This window comes from Xenopus laevis, chromosome 6L (genome assembly GCF_017654675.1).
Source record: "Xenopus laevis strain J_2021 chromosome 6L, Xenopus_laevis_v10.1, whole genome shotgun sequence".
Taxonomy (NCBI): Eukaryota; Metazoa; Chordata; class Amphibia; order Anura; family Pipidae; genus Xenopus; species Xenopus laevis.
In genome coordinates, this window is record NC_054381.1 from 53,062,784 (window position 1) to 53,080,084 (window position 17,301).

General features: G+C 39.1%; 1 protein-coding gene across 1 annotated transcript in view; it reads right to left on the reverse strand.

Moving 5' to 3' along the window:
* Window positions 1-2,528: 2,528 nt before the first annotated feature.
* Window positions 2,529-17,301, reverse strand: part of snrk.L (SNF related kinase L homeolog) — a 49,738-nt gene continuing 34,965 nt past the window's right edge. The window contains exons 3-6 of the mRNA XM_018267486.2: window positions 8,946-9,087; window positions 8,198-8,410; window positions 6,950-7,084; window positions 2,529-5,475 (exon numbers count right to left, since the gene is read on the reverse strand). Of these exons, the coding sequence (XP_018122975.1) occupies window positions 4,260-5,475; window positions 6,950-7,084; window positions 8,198-8,410; window positions 8,946-9,087 (1,706 nt within the window). The 3' untranslated portion in view covers window positions 2,529-4,259. The remainder of the gene's footprint in view (window positions 5,476-6,949; window positions 7,085-8,197; window positions 8,411-8,945; window positions 9,088-17,301) is intronic.

Genomic DNA, 17,301 nt, shown 5'->3' on the forward strand with positions numbered 1-17,301 from the left:
CACAGTGGGCACCCCTAGGCCCGCAGTCGTTCGTCATCCCCGTCTCTCCCTTTTATTCGCTCAAATTTTCAATATTGGGACTGGAGCAATGGGGATTGGTGCATGGGAAATTTAAAAATCTATTGTATCTCCTGCTCATTCCCAGTGTTTCTGAACCAATGTGGGTGTGGTTGGGCAGCAGGCCGCCCCTTAAAATCCTGCTGCCCTAGGCCCTGGCCTAGGTGGCCTCTCAACAAATCCGGGCCTGCGCAGACCCAATGCAGTCTGCATATTCTGATTATTGATCATTCTTGCTATATCGGCTTCTTGCAGATATAATGACTTGTACTATTTTGATAATATTTTAAAAATTTATGACGATCCCTACGCTTAACCTCCCAACTGAAGCCCAGACCACAATAAGCATGTGCATAGTCTTGGTCTTGCAAAGATGTTTAACAAAGTTACAAGATGACAGCCCGCTGTGCCAACTTTGAAATCATAAATCATTTGTTTAATTAGGCTTCTGGTGCAGCAAGTTCATGTTTATGTTTAGTATACAAAATACAGCATTTCTAGCTTTATTCTATTTTGGACTATAGTTCCCCTTTAAGGTTTGCTTTCTATAGAACTAGGAGCTCTAACCCACACCATGGAAAACAGCCGAGACCATTATTCTTCCTCCACCAAACGTTCCATGTTTGAATAGATAATATAACAGTATAGTAACAGTATAGTTATCTTGGCATATGCAAAACCCACACTTTTGGGTCACATGGTGAAATGCCATTTATCACTCCAGACAATGTGTTTCCACTTGCAGTGACCTTTCTAGCACTCCAGCTTGGCACTGCACATAGGCACGTTAGGTTTGTTTGCCTCTATTCACCCATAAAACCTCCACACTCAAATAGTTCTAGTGCCAACATTTGTTCCAGGACCCAGTCCGGAGGACATCATTTGAGAAGGAGAGTCCTAGTAATGGCGGCCATTGTGTGGGTGGGTATACATCTACTTTCAGAAGAGGAAATCCCTGAAACTTATGGCGCCCTCGAGGGGCTTGAAATCCCAGAACCCGATTTCACTTGACACAAAAGAAACAAAAGATGTCAGCAGTTCCTTTCGTTCCACAGCTTTATTTGCAGTTTTCAGTTAATAAGGGTTCCATATAACACATCTGAATTTTTGATTCTACAGTATTGACCTCCGTACACACAGAAGATTTTAGGTACACGGTTAGAATGTCCTATCCTTACATCTATATACGATCTTCAGCTACATAATGTTGCCAGTTACATCATATCATACAGAAAAATACAAGACTTTGGATTTACACAATATTTAATTTGTACACTAATGTAACTATAGAAGCAACTTCTCAGGACAGGAAATGTGGCTACAAGAAAGGATTAGAGCACATTCATTGTTTGGTCCGATATTATCATGTAGTGGTTTGTTTTACCCTTCCATTTGAGGGTTGGGATGTCCAATCTGAAGTCCTCCAACTGTTTGCTGAACTACAATTCCCAGCATCCTCAGTCAGCTAAATGCAGAGACTGTCCATCCCTTATTTACTGGACACGTTGACAGACATCACATGCACCATCATTCACTTATGGACAAAAACAGATCAATATCTGTACACCCAGTATCAGTCATACACGTCTAATAAGGCTATTAATATACATTTATATGCAGCGTTAACTGTCCAAACAGCCAGTCAGAACTGAGCACCGTATATACATATCTATATATTTATATATAAACATCTGGAAACAGCAGACACATTGGAATAATTACAAAGTGCCATTCCAAGGATGCACATCATAAAAGTATTTACAAAGCTCAGAAAAAACTAAATGGAAAAAAATAATAATAGCCAAATACAAAAAAAAAAACCACATTACCTGCAACATAAAGTATTGCCAATGCCCTTAGGGATTTGTGGGACAGTAATTCTCACTTTGTACTCTGCAGGTGAATTTAGAACTAATCTGATATATATATATATATATATATATATATATATATATATATATATATATATATATATATATAGAGTTTAAGCAAAACCAGTTCCGTGGCTTCACCGTCTCTATGTAGGTATTGCACTACAGTTAGAAATAGGTGGCAATGAGTAGCTAATATGCCACAATACTAATATTATGGAATTAAATCATCTTAAAGGAACAGTTCAGTGGAAAAATAAAAACTGGGAAAATAGATAGGCTGTACAAAATAAAGAAAATGTTTCTGATATAGTTAATTAGTCTGGAGTGACTGGATGTCTAACAGAACAGAACTTCCAAATTTTCAGCTCTCTAACTCTGAGTTAGTCAGTGACTTTAAGGGGGTCACATGGGTCATACTGTAACTGTTCAGTAAGTTTGCAATTGATCCTCAGCATGCAGCTCAGATTCAAAAGCAACAGATATGACCCATGAGCCCCTCCTCAAGTTACTGATTGGTTACTGCCTAGTAACCAATCAGTGGAAACCAAGAGAGCTGAGTAGTGTTTTGGCTATTATGTTAGACATCCAGTCACTGCAGTTTTTATAGATGACATTTTTGGATAACTATATTAGAAATATTTTTTATTTTGCACAGCCTCTCTATATATCAAGTTTTTTTTTATACTGAACTGTTCCTTTAAATATTACGGCGTGTCTCGGTTACGGACAGAAACAGAAAATACACACAAAAAAAAAGCTTATTTAAGATGTATGCAAACCAGTGTGTAACTACATAATTCCTTTCCAAGATAAGGACTCTTTGGTAGTATTTTGAGTATACAACTTTTAGGTACATGCCACCTAATGGGGTCATAGCTCAGTAGTCCCCCCCCCCTATGCATCTGCATTTGAAAAAAAAAAAAATGAGGGGAGGGGGGTGACAGGCGCACAGCCAGTGTGGTCTCTTGTCCTTAAAGGGGCACTCGCTGGACAAGCTGATGGAACGTATATTCCTAAAACTGAATCCTGCACATGAACTGAGCTTCGTTCTACAACTGCTCAGTGGAAGAATATGAACATGAATTAGCTATTCGTTCAGTTTATTGTTGCTGTGGGTGCACCCATTTTTATTTGGCACATCTGAATTCTACAAAGCAAGAAAACCCTCAAAACTAAAGGGTAAACGTATCAGTTTGGTCAAACGTACAGTTAGAAGATACAGCTTATTCGTTTCGTCCTCTCGACAGTAAACAAAAATGCAAAGAACGGAATAGCAGGAATTATTCTTAAAACAAACACAAACATCAAGCCATAAACTGGCAGATATACAAACCATGAGTTGTCAATGAAAATACATACTGGACACACTGAATATCCCAGAATTGCCTCTGAAATGCAACACTACGCTTTGTTAGCTTACATGCTATCCAGAGATATAGTAGTATATGCTAGGTTTTCTTTTTTTATTATATAATATGCATTTTTTTTTTAACTATAAAAACGTCACTTTCTTATGGTACAAGAGAAAGTACTGGAACGTGATCATCACACATACAAGTACTAAGGGATCTGGAAAGCAACAATGTAAACAGCTCAGGTAGATGTGGTTCAGTTTGACCTGCAGCTGGAAACAACAACAGGAAGAAGGAATAGAATTGTATGGACAAAAGAAATGACATGACGTGTGATAGATCTCTGTAGAGGGTGAAATCCAAAGATATAAGGAACACATAAAAGGGAGAAAGGATTGTCAGTCATTACTGTAGGAACTGGGATGCATTCTAGGTGAGCTTAAAAACTGCTTTGGGACACGACGCTCTGGAACACTGCATCTAATGCGGAGAAGAGCTTATGATATCAGCAAGCCCCTTGGGACGATGCCAACATAAAAACATTATTGCTTTGGTTCTACCACAGACACACTTAGGGACATGAGAACTCAGGACTGGAATCAAGAGAAAGCAAGAAAACACCACGGCTTTCTCTTCGTAAGTGCTAAACATGAGACTTCTAAGTGCTCTTCACAAAGTATGCCCTGGGTAATGCTCAAGGAAAAGCCAGATTTACATTTTTTGTTATATTAAAAACACAGAATGTGCACAATAAAACATTCTAGACCAGCCGAAGAGTGAATTATTCGCTAGCACGTGCACAAATAAAATGCACCACTGTCCTATATGGCAAACACAAACTAAAAAGGTAATAAATAATTGCCAAAAAGTTGACTTAAAAGAAAGGTGAGGGTGAAAAAACTTAAGACAACAAAATGGAATAAACACAAAGTAAGTATTCACAGCCATGAAGATAAACAATGGTGTGGAGCCAGCATTAAATGACATGGCAACAGCTGGTCTGGCTAGCGATACACAGAAGTCCCTCCTTGGGAGTTCGTTGGATATTCACAGATATCGTTTTTTCACAAAGAGGTAGCTGTAACACATTATTTCTAAAGTTCTTGTTCTTTAGAAGATCTTTGTCTTTAATGGTGTCTGACATTTGGTCAGAGAATAATTTTACACTTCCCGCAGGGGCGGTTTTACTGGCGATGCCGTTCGAGCTGATGCACATCTTCCAACTGGATTTCTCCTGGACTTTAACACTAGAAAACGAGAGATTATTCTGAGGGTCAATTATATACTTAGCTCCGTTATGTAGTTGTGTGCCCAGACAGAGGCTCATTAGTTTTAAACTCTCAACCAACTCTCCAGCACTTCTGGGCGACTGCTGTACAGAGTTTCCAGATCCAGTGCAGTTGCGTGTGTTTCCAGACTGGTTGTTGTTGTTTCCACTTGATGTGTTAGATGGACTTCCACCTCCTTTGTTATCACTTGGGTTTGTTTTGTCAACGCCGGTGCTTCCATTGCTTGGTTTACTTTGCCCCCCACCGTCACCTTGATTGCCAGGGGGCCCTTCACTGCTATCGCGTCTATGCCAGGAATAGGTGAATCCACTATCTTTATCCAGCCTGCGTCTGCTCTCGGAATCATCGTCGCTAGTTTCGGAGCTACTACAGCTTGATCCGCGCCCTTGGCTTTTCCTTCGATGATATCTCTTGTGCACAGTGCCGGGAGATGCAATGTTCATTTTTAATCTGCTCAGTTTCGGAGGAAGATTTTCATCCATATCAAATTCATCATCGGATTCTCCTTCCTCAAAGATCTGGTTCAGCACTGGAGCACTCTTCCTGGAGGTAAGGCGGTTTGTAACAGAAGGTTTGCGTCGAAGGACAACTTGTGTCGAGAGAGGAATCTGTTTCTTTTCTTCTTCATCTTCCTCTTCATCCTCCTCTACCCTAAAGAGACATTTCCTTCCACTTGTTGTTGGATTCAGGTTCACAGGAGGCAGGCCAGAAACAGCAGGGGTAGAGAAATCAGGGATGTCCTCTTTCTTTAGAGGCTCCATAAAGCCTTTGTTTCTGTGGCCATTCAACACATTCTCTGTACTCCGAGCTGGAGTCGGTTGGCCAGCAACATGTGCTATAGGGGAAGCAGTTAAATCATCTTCCAAGTCCTGTGGTACATCAATCTTTGTTGGCCAAGACTGCCTATATGTAAGGGAATAAAAGAATAAGCATTAATAAGAGTTTCCAGAGCTTTTTAAAATTTAATGAAACATTACTGTCTCTTTAAAAAAAACTTCAACCCCCTAGTTCGCCATCTAAAAGCTACCGAAGTCAATGTTAGCCTATGGGGAAGGTCCCCATAGGCTTGGCTAACTTTTTTTGATCAAAGGATATTCCTTAGATCTTTGGATTTAAATCCTTCTAATCGTTTGATTCGAAGGATTTAATCGTTCGATCGAAGGAATAATCCTTCGATCGTTCGATCGAACTATCTGCGCTAAATCCTTCGACTTCGATATTTGAAGTCGAAGGATTTTAGTTCCTAGTCGAATATCGAGGGTTAATTAACCCTCGATATTCGACCCTTAGTGAATCGGCCCCTAAGTATTATGTATTTATTCTGAAATTTCTGAACTTCAACACTAGCAAGGCAAAAAATGATGCCAATTCCCCACTTTTGCACAGCTATTTACTGAACCAAATCAAGGCCAATCGAGAACATGAAGGCTATGTGAAAAGAAAAAGATGTTTGAATAGACAGTTTCCGTGCTGTAATTAAGTGAATAGCCCTAAAACCCCGACTAGTTATTGGATGTCACACGTTCAAGTTGACACGTACAGTTGCTATGCTACAAATAAGCACTAAAGTGAACCGACAAGCAGTTAAATATTTGCATTACAAACATTTGGCTTTTGCAGTGAACGATAAAAGGGGGAAATTGCCGTGCTAATGTACATTAGGCAGTAAAATTGCTGCTGATGGCAACTCATGGGATTATAAAGCAAATACTGTAGGCCTCTTTACTAGGACAGGGGTTATTTGCTCCAGTGGAAAAGCCAGAAGTATCCAATCAGTTACTGGATTTCACTTGGTAAGCAAGAATAAGGAAAGCAAATGCTGGATGAACATATGAAACAGACTACCGTCATGGAGCAGGTTTAAAATGCACACAGAGACTTCCAAATACAAATTTTCAAAATGTTATTTATCTATGTTGTGGTCAGTAACAACCTCCATTGTTAACAAAACAAGATTTAGTTATAAAATGTGCATTTTCACCTCCCCTGTGTGCACCCAATGTTTGAGCTCATCTAGAGGATTCGGGAGGTGAAACCCTAACAAATGCATTTGCCAGCAAAATTGAGTCAGGCAATGAGAGTTACTGAAGTTAGAAGCAACTGTGGCCAAGGTGGGAATGTCCGTAAATTTGGGAGATTATTTGGGGCAAGGCAAAACTCTTGAAGACATTCTGATGAGATGTGCATTGCAAATAAGGACTGTAAACCTACCACAGTAAAAAATAAGGGGCTGAAATGCTGTGATGCCACAAAGAAAGATTGATCAGACTGGACAATACTATTAAACAGAAACAAGGGACTATTAAAAACGGTTTGATGACGACCTATGTACTGTAGTATAAATTCCCACATTTTTATTTTACAGGTAAATTTGTACCTGAACTGAGCCTTGATGTTACTGGGACTGGCTGATCTGGTCTGTGTCTCTTTCTCTTGCTTCTCCCGCAGAATTCGCTCAGCCAGCAGGAAATAAGTAGCTGTGATGTGATTGTACTTGTTTGTTTCCAAGGCACTATAAAGAGCGGAAAGAGCAGTTTAATTAATAAAATGCAGGATTTCTAGTTAGTATCAGTTGTTTGATGAGAGCTTGCTGGTTTCCAGTCAGTGGTTGTGAGCACTCGCTATTATAAAACAAGATTTTTAGCTTCTGAGTTTTTTCTACCTTCCTGCTACAAAACATGGAAATTCAGATACTTACTGGAAGAGCCAGGCTTAACTGATAACAACCAAAAATAACGACCACCAGGCTCCTGAATGCTGTAGTACTGGACTAAATAAAATGAAACTATATCACAGGAAAAGTCTTGCCGCTACATAATGTAACCCATGCTCACACGACTGAATCAATGATAAGAAACATCCTATATGGCTGTTACTATTGTAATAGGCATGTCAGCTTTTTATGGGCCACTTTCCATAGTTGGATACGGCTTTTCTCAATAGAAATGTTCCAGTACTGCAGTCTCCCTTGCAAGGACGAACCTCACGTCTGCCTCCTGTTAGAACACAAGCCGAGACTTAATTGTCCATTGGAAATTAGACTCCCCTCAGCAGGAAACTGCGCTGTCAGGGAAAACACTGCCAATGGCAGTGATATATATATATATATATATATAATATATATATAGTTTTTTTTTAATGATATATTCTTCAACACTATCAAAAAGACACCTGCTATAGATCTATATAAAGGGTAAAGAGATTAAGACCATCATTATGTGCCTAGAATTGTATGGCAAGGCTTGTCTGTGTGTGCAGTACATGATGTGGTGCCCAGGACATCAGCCAAGTTTAGTTGCTATGCAGCACCAGCTAAAAAGTCTGCACCAACAATTGATGAGCTGCGGCTCCAAATCAGCAATCTGTATGACTTTCACTGCACCGTCATCCATAGCTCTGAAAACTGAGGCTGCTAAATGTCTTCCTGACAAAGTGAACAATTCAAGAGGCCTTGTAGAACAAACAAAAAACTGTGACAAAAATTAAAATGCTCCTCACTTTTCTATACCCTGCACATGTCAGGAGGTGGCAGTTGTCCTACTAACTTACTAGCACCAATGAAATCTGAGATCTAATTGAATTAACAGTTACAATAGGGGGAGACTGGTAATAAAAATCTTCTTACTCAACAATTGCGTCTCTGTCGGCAATGTCGCCCAGGACCATTCTCTGTATGATGCTGTTATGTTCTTCCTCCGACAGGTTTTTGTAAGAAACGAGAGGGATGTTATATTTTGTGGCTGGAGATGGATCAACTCCTTGGAGCCAGGGATGGTTTTCAATCTCTTCCAGAGATGCCCTTCGCTTAGGATCTCTTTGCAGCATGCGAGTGATAAGACTTGGAGGGAAGAATGAAAATAAAAGGATAATAAATCATCTACAGAAGAAAACACACATTCCATAAACTGTCCTGTTACAATTCAGGCAAGGACTTTGGGGGGGTATTCTCACAAGTAAAAACTACAGATGAATGTTATATATTGTGGCCGGAGATGGATCAACTTCAACTCCAACTAAAGTAGATTCTCTGCCACCTATTCATATAACAATTTAAATTCTGCCATCTGGGGTTCAGGTAGATCACACAAGCAGAACTATGTTTGGGGGGTGCCTAACATTTGACACCCCCAAGCGCTAAACGACTTTCCTTCTACCATAATGCCTCAACATATTGGGGTGAGATAACAGATGAACAAGATATTAACAGATTAATAAAAATCACTCTTCACTCAACAGTACGGTGCACAGAAGCTGATAATCAGAGGAGTGGATTTCTGGGGGTTCAAAAGCAAACAATATAACCCTGTGTATTAATTCATGATTTCTTATTATGTATGCGGATTTCATTTTAGTAGGAAACCTGTGCCACTTACTCTTTGCAGTCTTTGGATACATGCTTAGGGACTGTGTACTTGCAATCCATTATCATGGTCAGTGTTTCGCTGTCGTTAGCTTCTTGGAATGGTGGAGTTCCACATACCAACATGAAAAGGATTACGCCGAGACTCCAAATATCTAAAAAGGAGAATGAAATCGTATTTGTCATCACATGTATTTAAGACATATCCGCTAATGTTCTGAAGGACTATGGTACATGGTTTTGACTGCAGTTGTCCTCTCTGGGAGCAATATGGTGGTCAAAATGGAAATCTCAGACTGCAACCACTTCCCATTCCTATGGCTAATGATGGTGCAATTATTTGGGTTTGGCTTGGAAACGTATATGTAACTGATCCGCGGGCTTACACAGCAATCATACAACACAGGCAGCATATACACCCTCCTGTTATAACTCTAATAATTTATAGCATAGACTATTGACGATGCATGTACATGTTGCAACAGTCAGAACAGACCGTGCACTATAGTGCCAAAAGTCGTCTTTCAGTAACCACCTTAAATCTCAGTTCAGGCTGTAACTGTGAAAAATAGTGGGTCTCATATGTGGGTTAACATCCAGAATCAGAAGGCAATAGAAAGCACAATGGACCAGGGTGAAACCCGTTTCTAATGAGGTGCGCCCCAATACCCAGATTTGTGAAAGCAAGAACTATGTCACACTAACACCCCTATAATAATTATACTAAAACATCACTGTAACAATCAGTCATGCAGTAAAGTGGGTTATAGAGAGCAGTAAAACATGCCACCAAGGAGGTTACAATTGCCTGTTTAGAGCCCAAATTTGGGGGGGGGGTGTCCAGCTGGACAGAACAGCTGATGACTGTACATCTGTCCTGTATCCGCATACACAGCAGAACAAACCAAAATAAAAGTTATAACATCAGAGGTGCTGTAAAGCTTTAGTTATTTCTTGCCTGCGCATACAGCAGTAGCGATATTTAACGGTTTTATTTCAATGGACACCGTTATTTCCTGGTCCCATACAGCCCCCCCCCGGGTTTATGCTGTATTGATGCCACCCCCTTGGAAAATGTAAAAACGGGGTTCTACTGTATCTGCATCTAGTGCTGGCCATTTTGCAGGTCAGATAAAGCTCGACCACCATTCTTCTATTGAAATTATTTTAAATATATTCACCATTTCCAGTTGTTAAAAAAAATCATGCAGAGCTTTAACAAAGAAACCGACAAAAGAAAACCGCAATTAAGAATCAATCCAAATAATAGGAGGCTTCGCAATGACTGTTACTGCAAAAAAAATGGGTTTTTATTGTGAGACACTGTAGAAAGTAATATCCTATTGGGCATCAGATAGGCCTTCAGCGTATTCCAAAGCTATGGGAGCTGATAAATCTGGCACACAAAGGGACATTTCAGCCTATTAAAAACAAATGCATGCCAAGAAACAATTGTATACAACATCCTCTAAACACAACTGTGTTATTGAATCGCAAATGTGAATCTGCTTTGCATTTTAAAGGGGAACTCCGGCTTCCAAACCAAAATTTGATAGAGGCCCACATAACTCAGAAACCCCTAATATACCCATCACATTTACCTGTTTCTTGAAAAAGTATGAATCAATGCCATTTTATATGCTGAAATCCAGCTGATTAACAATTCTTCTTTTTCTGTATCATTTGAAATCCTGGCAGGGAAGGAGGGACTTAACACTGATGTTACAAATTGCAACAACTACTCTTACAGTCAGCATGCAGGAACTACATAACCCACAATGCACTATGATGTTCCATTCCTTATTGAAATCACGTGTGCAGGGAATTGTGGGGTTTGGAGGATACAGGCTGAGGACAGATGGCTGCTGATACAAAGTAACAGTAGTCGCCCAGCTCAGCAAAGTAGTCAGACAGCAGAAGAGCAGGGGGCTAGGCTTAGGGACCTGTCAGAAACCATTACAAATCATGAAAATCTGCATATTTTTTAATTGATGAATATTGCAAAGCTGCTTGAAATTATGTTTACTTAAGTTATGTTTTTGTGGAGTTCCCCTTTAAGGTTTGAACGATATAGATCAGCAAGCCTATAGCAACAGCAGAGCATTTCCTTTGCAAAGAGGGTGTATTGCTGATGAGTGCATGATAAGTCTACAGAAAAGCAAAAATACATATTCAAGTAAAACCAGCTTATTCTACCTCTTATTTTACATTCTGTAGCCTAAAGCCAATGCCAAAAAACACACAGCCTATGCCATACAATTTGGGTCGTATTTATTAACATTGGAGTCAAACATCACCCGTGATGTTGGCAATAGCAACCAATCAGCAATTAGATTTGAACAATCATGACAGGGTAAAAAAAACAACAGCAACGGTCTGACTGGTTGCTGTGTGCAAATTTTTAAAAAAAAAAGCTTTAAAAACCAAAAGGGGTATATTTAGTGCCAAAGCAGTGGCCTTTAGCCCTGGAAAATCTTTGTTATTTCTAGAACTAAACGGAAATTGCAGCCACTTCATGATTGGTGATTGCGAGGTATATAATTAAGATTCCCAGTGCACAGATAACTTCGCTGCTTCACTGGACTCCAGTTTTTCTGTGCACTGGGAGTTTTTCATGATTAAAACAATAGGCAAAAAGCATATTTGGTATGAATTAGGGATGCACCGAATCCAGGATTTCGGCCTTTTTCAGCAGGATTCGGACAATATTTCTGCCCGGCCGAAACAAATCCTAATTTGCATATGCAAATTAGGGCGGAGAGGGAAATCTCGTGACTTTTTGTCACAAAACAAGGAAGTAAAAAATGTTTTCCCCTTCCCACCCTTAATTTGCATATGCACATTAGGATTCGGCTCGGTATTTGGCCGAATCCTTCGTGAAGGATTCGGGGGTTCGGCCGAATCCAAAATAGTGGATTCGGTGCATCCCTAGTATGAATTTTACTGGAAACAATTGATAGAAAGGTGCAGAAGTGTCAGTGGAAATGAATACTGATGGCAGCCAATCACTTCTCCCCTTTACAAGCTAAGAATGAATTTTGCCATCGTTGGCTTCTGTGCTTAAATCTGGAGGCAGACACTTACACAGTGAGTTGTATCAGTTATGAAAATGGTTTATTTAATGAAGCCGTGTTTTACATAAGGGCAGGGAGACATAGAGGGAGAGAATGTTTAGGGATATAGTTATTTTTTTACATTATAAAACGTTCAAAAGAATATACAGGTACTATATAAAGAAAGAATAATAAGCTAAATGCATGAGTTCTAGGGACACATCACGTGAAACAGAAACAAGAACTCATTCTATCTATTCAAAGGAAAGACTTTAGGACTCAGCTTTTTAAGTTATAGGCTTAATCCTCCAGTTCTAAATATAGCCACTAATTCTTCACATCTGTTCTTAGAATGCACAAAATGCACTTTAGATAAAGACCATGAAGGATAAAGCAAGGGACTTTTAAAGGTACCAGTACACTTTTATACTGACTAAGCCATAAATGGTAGAAAAATAACAGCTAAGAGGTAAGATGGAGGTAGACAAATTAAAATTTAAAACTTAAACCTAACATGAACAAAAGGAAATGATCAATGAGCAAAGAAGGTTGTTAGTGTATATTGTAGGGGTGGTGCCCTGAGTCACTCCCATACGAAAACAGCAGTAAATAATTCACAGCCGGCCTTCAATAATAATATTGTGAGCCAAGTAATTGTTTATAATTTTAGGGGGGTATTAACTAAAACGCAAATTGATATCAGTTTTGTTTTAACAAAATTGGTCAAACTCCCTTCCACGAATTGAACTCATTTAGCAATAACTTTACTCGACAAAATCAATTCATATTGTAAAATTTCAGTTTTTTAGAATTTTCGATGCGAAAACTACAATTTTTCGGATTACCGGACAAAAACCCCTGACTTTATCAGGTTATCCAGTGCAGATCACGATGTCAAGAAACAACTTCAGCGATATCTGCCATTGACTTCTACATAATCTCGACAGGATTGAGATGGTACTTTCGGATTAGGATTTTTAGCAACTTTGGGGTATGATAAAACTCCCAAAATTTGAGTTTTTATTTTTTTTCCCCCCTAAAAACCTTGACCAGAAAAAAAATCTTGCTTTAATAAATGGGCCCCATAGTGTTTCACTATAATTCCCTGGGAAAAAGGGGCAAAGAACATTAATAGTAGCATAACATGGGATAAGCTAAGGTCAATGACACACAAGGCTGCATCTCCGCCTGCAGAAATGGTTCATCCAAGTGGATGTGTTCCCCATTTGCTATTAAAGGTTAGTTCACACGAGGAGATTCTGTCGTCTGGCGACTAATCGCCTCTTCTTCTGGGCGACATTCTCCCCGAACTGCCTCAGCGTGTTTTCCCATCCGCTATAATGAAAAGTCGCCTGCGCTAAAGCACACGCGGCGCTAAAGCACACGCGGCGCTAAAGCACACGCGGCGCTTTGTTTTCTGAAGTCACCCGAAGTTACCTCATGAGGAAAAAGTATGCAATTTTGCACTAAAATCCACTGTGTGTGTATGCACAGCTTTTATTTTCATTAGCTCTGAAGAGCTCTCACAACCCCCTTTTATTGCTGAGAATACAAAATACCTGTCTTTCCAAATGGAACTGGAATGTCTGTGGTGTGACCAATGAGACCAGATGTCCTAGCAAACCACACTGTCATATAAAGCTGGCTGCATTTTTAACAATCACTTTTAATATGTATTATATTCATTTATGTAACACTGACTTCAGAGCTTTGAAGGTCTATAAAGCAGAGGCAAGTTTTTATAGCATATAAACCAGGTACACTGCTAAGAGAGCCTCCTGTAGGCTGCCATTTCATTCAGGGGCTACCAATAGGCAATTACAAACCATAAATTGGCAAACCCAGGAGCTTTTTGAAGTTTCCCAACTTTTTTTCACATTTATTGTGTGTGTGTGGGGGGGGGGGGGAGTAACATGTGCAGAAGATACAGTAATCCCCAGTTTGGTTTAATCAATGGATCTCCCATCCTTACAGATCACAAATGGTTTAAAATATACCGCTATATCCCCTTTTCTAAAAATAATTCCATTCTGCTTTTTTTGCCCAGGTTAGTTTTCCTGATGTTCTGATTTTATTCAAACATGTGATTTGAGGCAACATTGGTACAGCTGCTTCTACCTTATTAACATCTCTCTGCTCACAGTGTGTACAATGAGGCTGTACACTCGCACTCCATGTAATTTCCCTTCAATATCACCGATAAAGGCATAATAATAAACCATAAAGAACTGCAATGGTCTCTGGACAGTCTGTTGCCATTGTATCTTTATTGGTTTATATCCATTGATCCTTTCAGGTGTTTAATGCTGGTTGTCCTAGACAATGCTCGCGTTATCGTTATCACAGCGACTTGAATTTGGGGTTGTTCACGCTGGAAAAGGGGTTGTTCACCTTTAAATTAACTTTTAATATGATGTTGAGAGTGATATTCTGAGACAATTTGCAATTGGTTTTCTCTTTTTATTATTTGTGGTTTTTGAATTTTTCTGCATTTAATTCAGCACTTCTACAGTTTGAAATTTCAGCAGTCTGGTTGCTAGGGTCCAAATTATCCTAGCAACCATGCACAGATATTAATACGAGACTGGAATATGAATAAGAGTGGGTCTGAATAGAAAGATGAGTTACAAAATGTAGCAATAACAATACATGTGTAGCTTTACAGAGCATTTGTTTTTTTAGAATGGGTCAGTGACCCCCATTTGAAAGCTGGAAAGGGTGAGAAGAAAAAGGCAAATAGCTCAAAAAGGATAACATATAAATAATGAAGACCAATTGCAAAGGTGAACCACCCCTTTAAAGGGTGATATGATAACTATGTATAAATATATAAGGGGATCATATAATCATCCCTCTAATGTTTTATTTACCAGTACCTGTAGCTGAGGTCACCCATTCCGATTAAGAAGGTTCTGCCTAAATATTCGGAGGGGATTTTTTACAGTGAGAGCTGTGAAGGAAGGGGTTGGATGGCTTTTTAGCAAGGGTTATGGAAGATAGCTCATAGTACAAGTTGATCCAGGGAATAGTCCGATTGCCATCTTGGAGTCAGGAAGGAATTGTTTCCCCCTCTGAGGCAAATTGGAGAGGCTTCAAATGTGGTTTTTGCCTTCCTCTGGATCAACTGGCAGTTAGGTAGGTTATGTACAGACTTACGGTTTAACTGGACGTGTGTCTTTTTTCAACCGAACTTACTATGTTACTATGTATCTCCATGTACCTCTCCATGTAAAATGGCAGCTTATTGCCCCATTGCATGCAAAATGACTGACAGCACTTCACTTCACTGACAGCACAGGCTTAAGTGTCCATAGGCTCTCAGAACTAACTTCTACTTATATACACATTATTCTTACTGTATGTTTTGCCTGAGACCACTGCATTGGGAAAGTAAAACAAAAACACACCCAAATTACCAACATTTTAGAAAGCACGTTTTTTTTTTGCTATAAAATGATATAACTATCAGGCTTTTATAATGCTCTAGAGATTGGATTATATGTTTTTCTTTTTTATATACTGTAGCTTTAAAGATGGATCACACTTTTCTTTTTATACACAGAGATAGGATGTTTTTTTTTCTTGCCCAAGAAAGCCAGTGCACACACAACCTCCTTAAGCAACATCTGCTGTCATAGTAACAATGTGCGTCACCATTTTCCTGCCATGGTAAAATAGGAGCCACTTGCAGCACGAGCAATAAAATCTGCAGAATGAAAAGGCATTCACTGATTCTAGAACCATTTTAACCTTACACCAAACATTCAACCAGTGACAACAAATCACTTGTAGGAAAAGAGACTGTATCCAAGTGGAAAAACCAAACCGAATAACTCTAAAATTAAAATGAATTGAAATGGTGATGGGGTAGGAGTAGAATGAATCTCACACAAATTCATACCTCTGACTACAGTACTGACTGGCATCTGCAGAACAAAAGTGAGCAAACGCTACGGAAAACAATTGCTCAAAATCCATATTTTAAACCTGATTCAATATAAATTACATCTTACATTCAGCTATGTCTCTGCCTTTGTTTATCCTGTAAGGATATTCAATTAAAAACCAGAAACCAAGCCTGTCTCTGAATAAACCAATAAACACTGAGAGATGAGGAGCATCAAGGAGAGCAATTAAAGTGATGAGTCTGCAGTAATCTGCGTAATAGTGTTGGCAGTGTGTCCTGACTATCAGTTATCTGGCACTGAGGGAATATGGAGGTTCTGCTGTCCCACTGCTTGTGGTGGACATTTAACATGAGCAAAATTGATTCTACTCCATGTTGGTCCTTGTGAGGTAGATAATTAGATTACCAGTATACAGTCTCCTCTCTATCTTTGGCCCATTGACTGTTTTGACTTACATATAAAGATGAATTCATTATGCAGGAGAAATATCTGTGGACTGGTAAGCTAATTAGCTATCTCTCAAGGATCAAACAGAGGGTCCCAGTGATTTTAGCAGTATGATTCTCTGAGGTCCAATGCCGTTCTGACAATCAAATAATTGGTTGAATCTTCTTCAGGTCTCTTTTTTGTTTTTACATGCAACACACATCCAGTGCAGTGCTGCTTGTAGACCATTAACATTTAGTTACACTGTCAGATGAAATAGCTGGCTACCAAGCAAACTAGGGATGTAATAAAGTGTGAAGGACTTGTCTAGTAACCCACCTCAAACACAAGCCTCAAGGCACAATTAAAGCACAATACTCTCTGCTGCCTCACTAGTCTGACTAAGGTCTCTAGAGACACATGTAGCCTTAAAGAAAACATCTGTTAAGCTGCCTAAATCATTTCTGACATGTATTTCAGTTTTAAGCAGCAGATTAAGTAACTGAACCAATACACACATCAACTATGGTATATGGTGCCCCCCAACAAAGAGGTAGCTTAAACACATCTCTGCAGAATATAAAAAGAGCAATACAACTATTTTACAAAAGGACAATGTCATGCACAAAGTTATTTCTCAGAACCTAACACACAAAATATCTTAAGCAACTTAATATATACATAAAACAAGATTAACACTTTGCTAAGAACATGTAAAATTCTATGACAAAATCAATAGAGACAGTATGACAATATGCCAAAATAAAAGGTTCACAATAGTTTAAAAACATTAAGTACAAATTTGGCAAAAAATCAAGTTTCACTCCAGATATCACATAAATGTATCACACAATATAGGAACAATCTGAATACCAATTTAAACAATGAAATGGCAAAACGACTGCTCCGATTCCTAAAAGGGGCTCCCATAATTAAACTAGCAAAGGGAAATAATCTATTCTTGCTTCTACAGGTTGTTCTG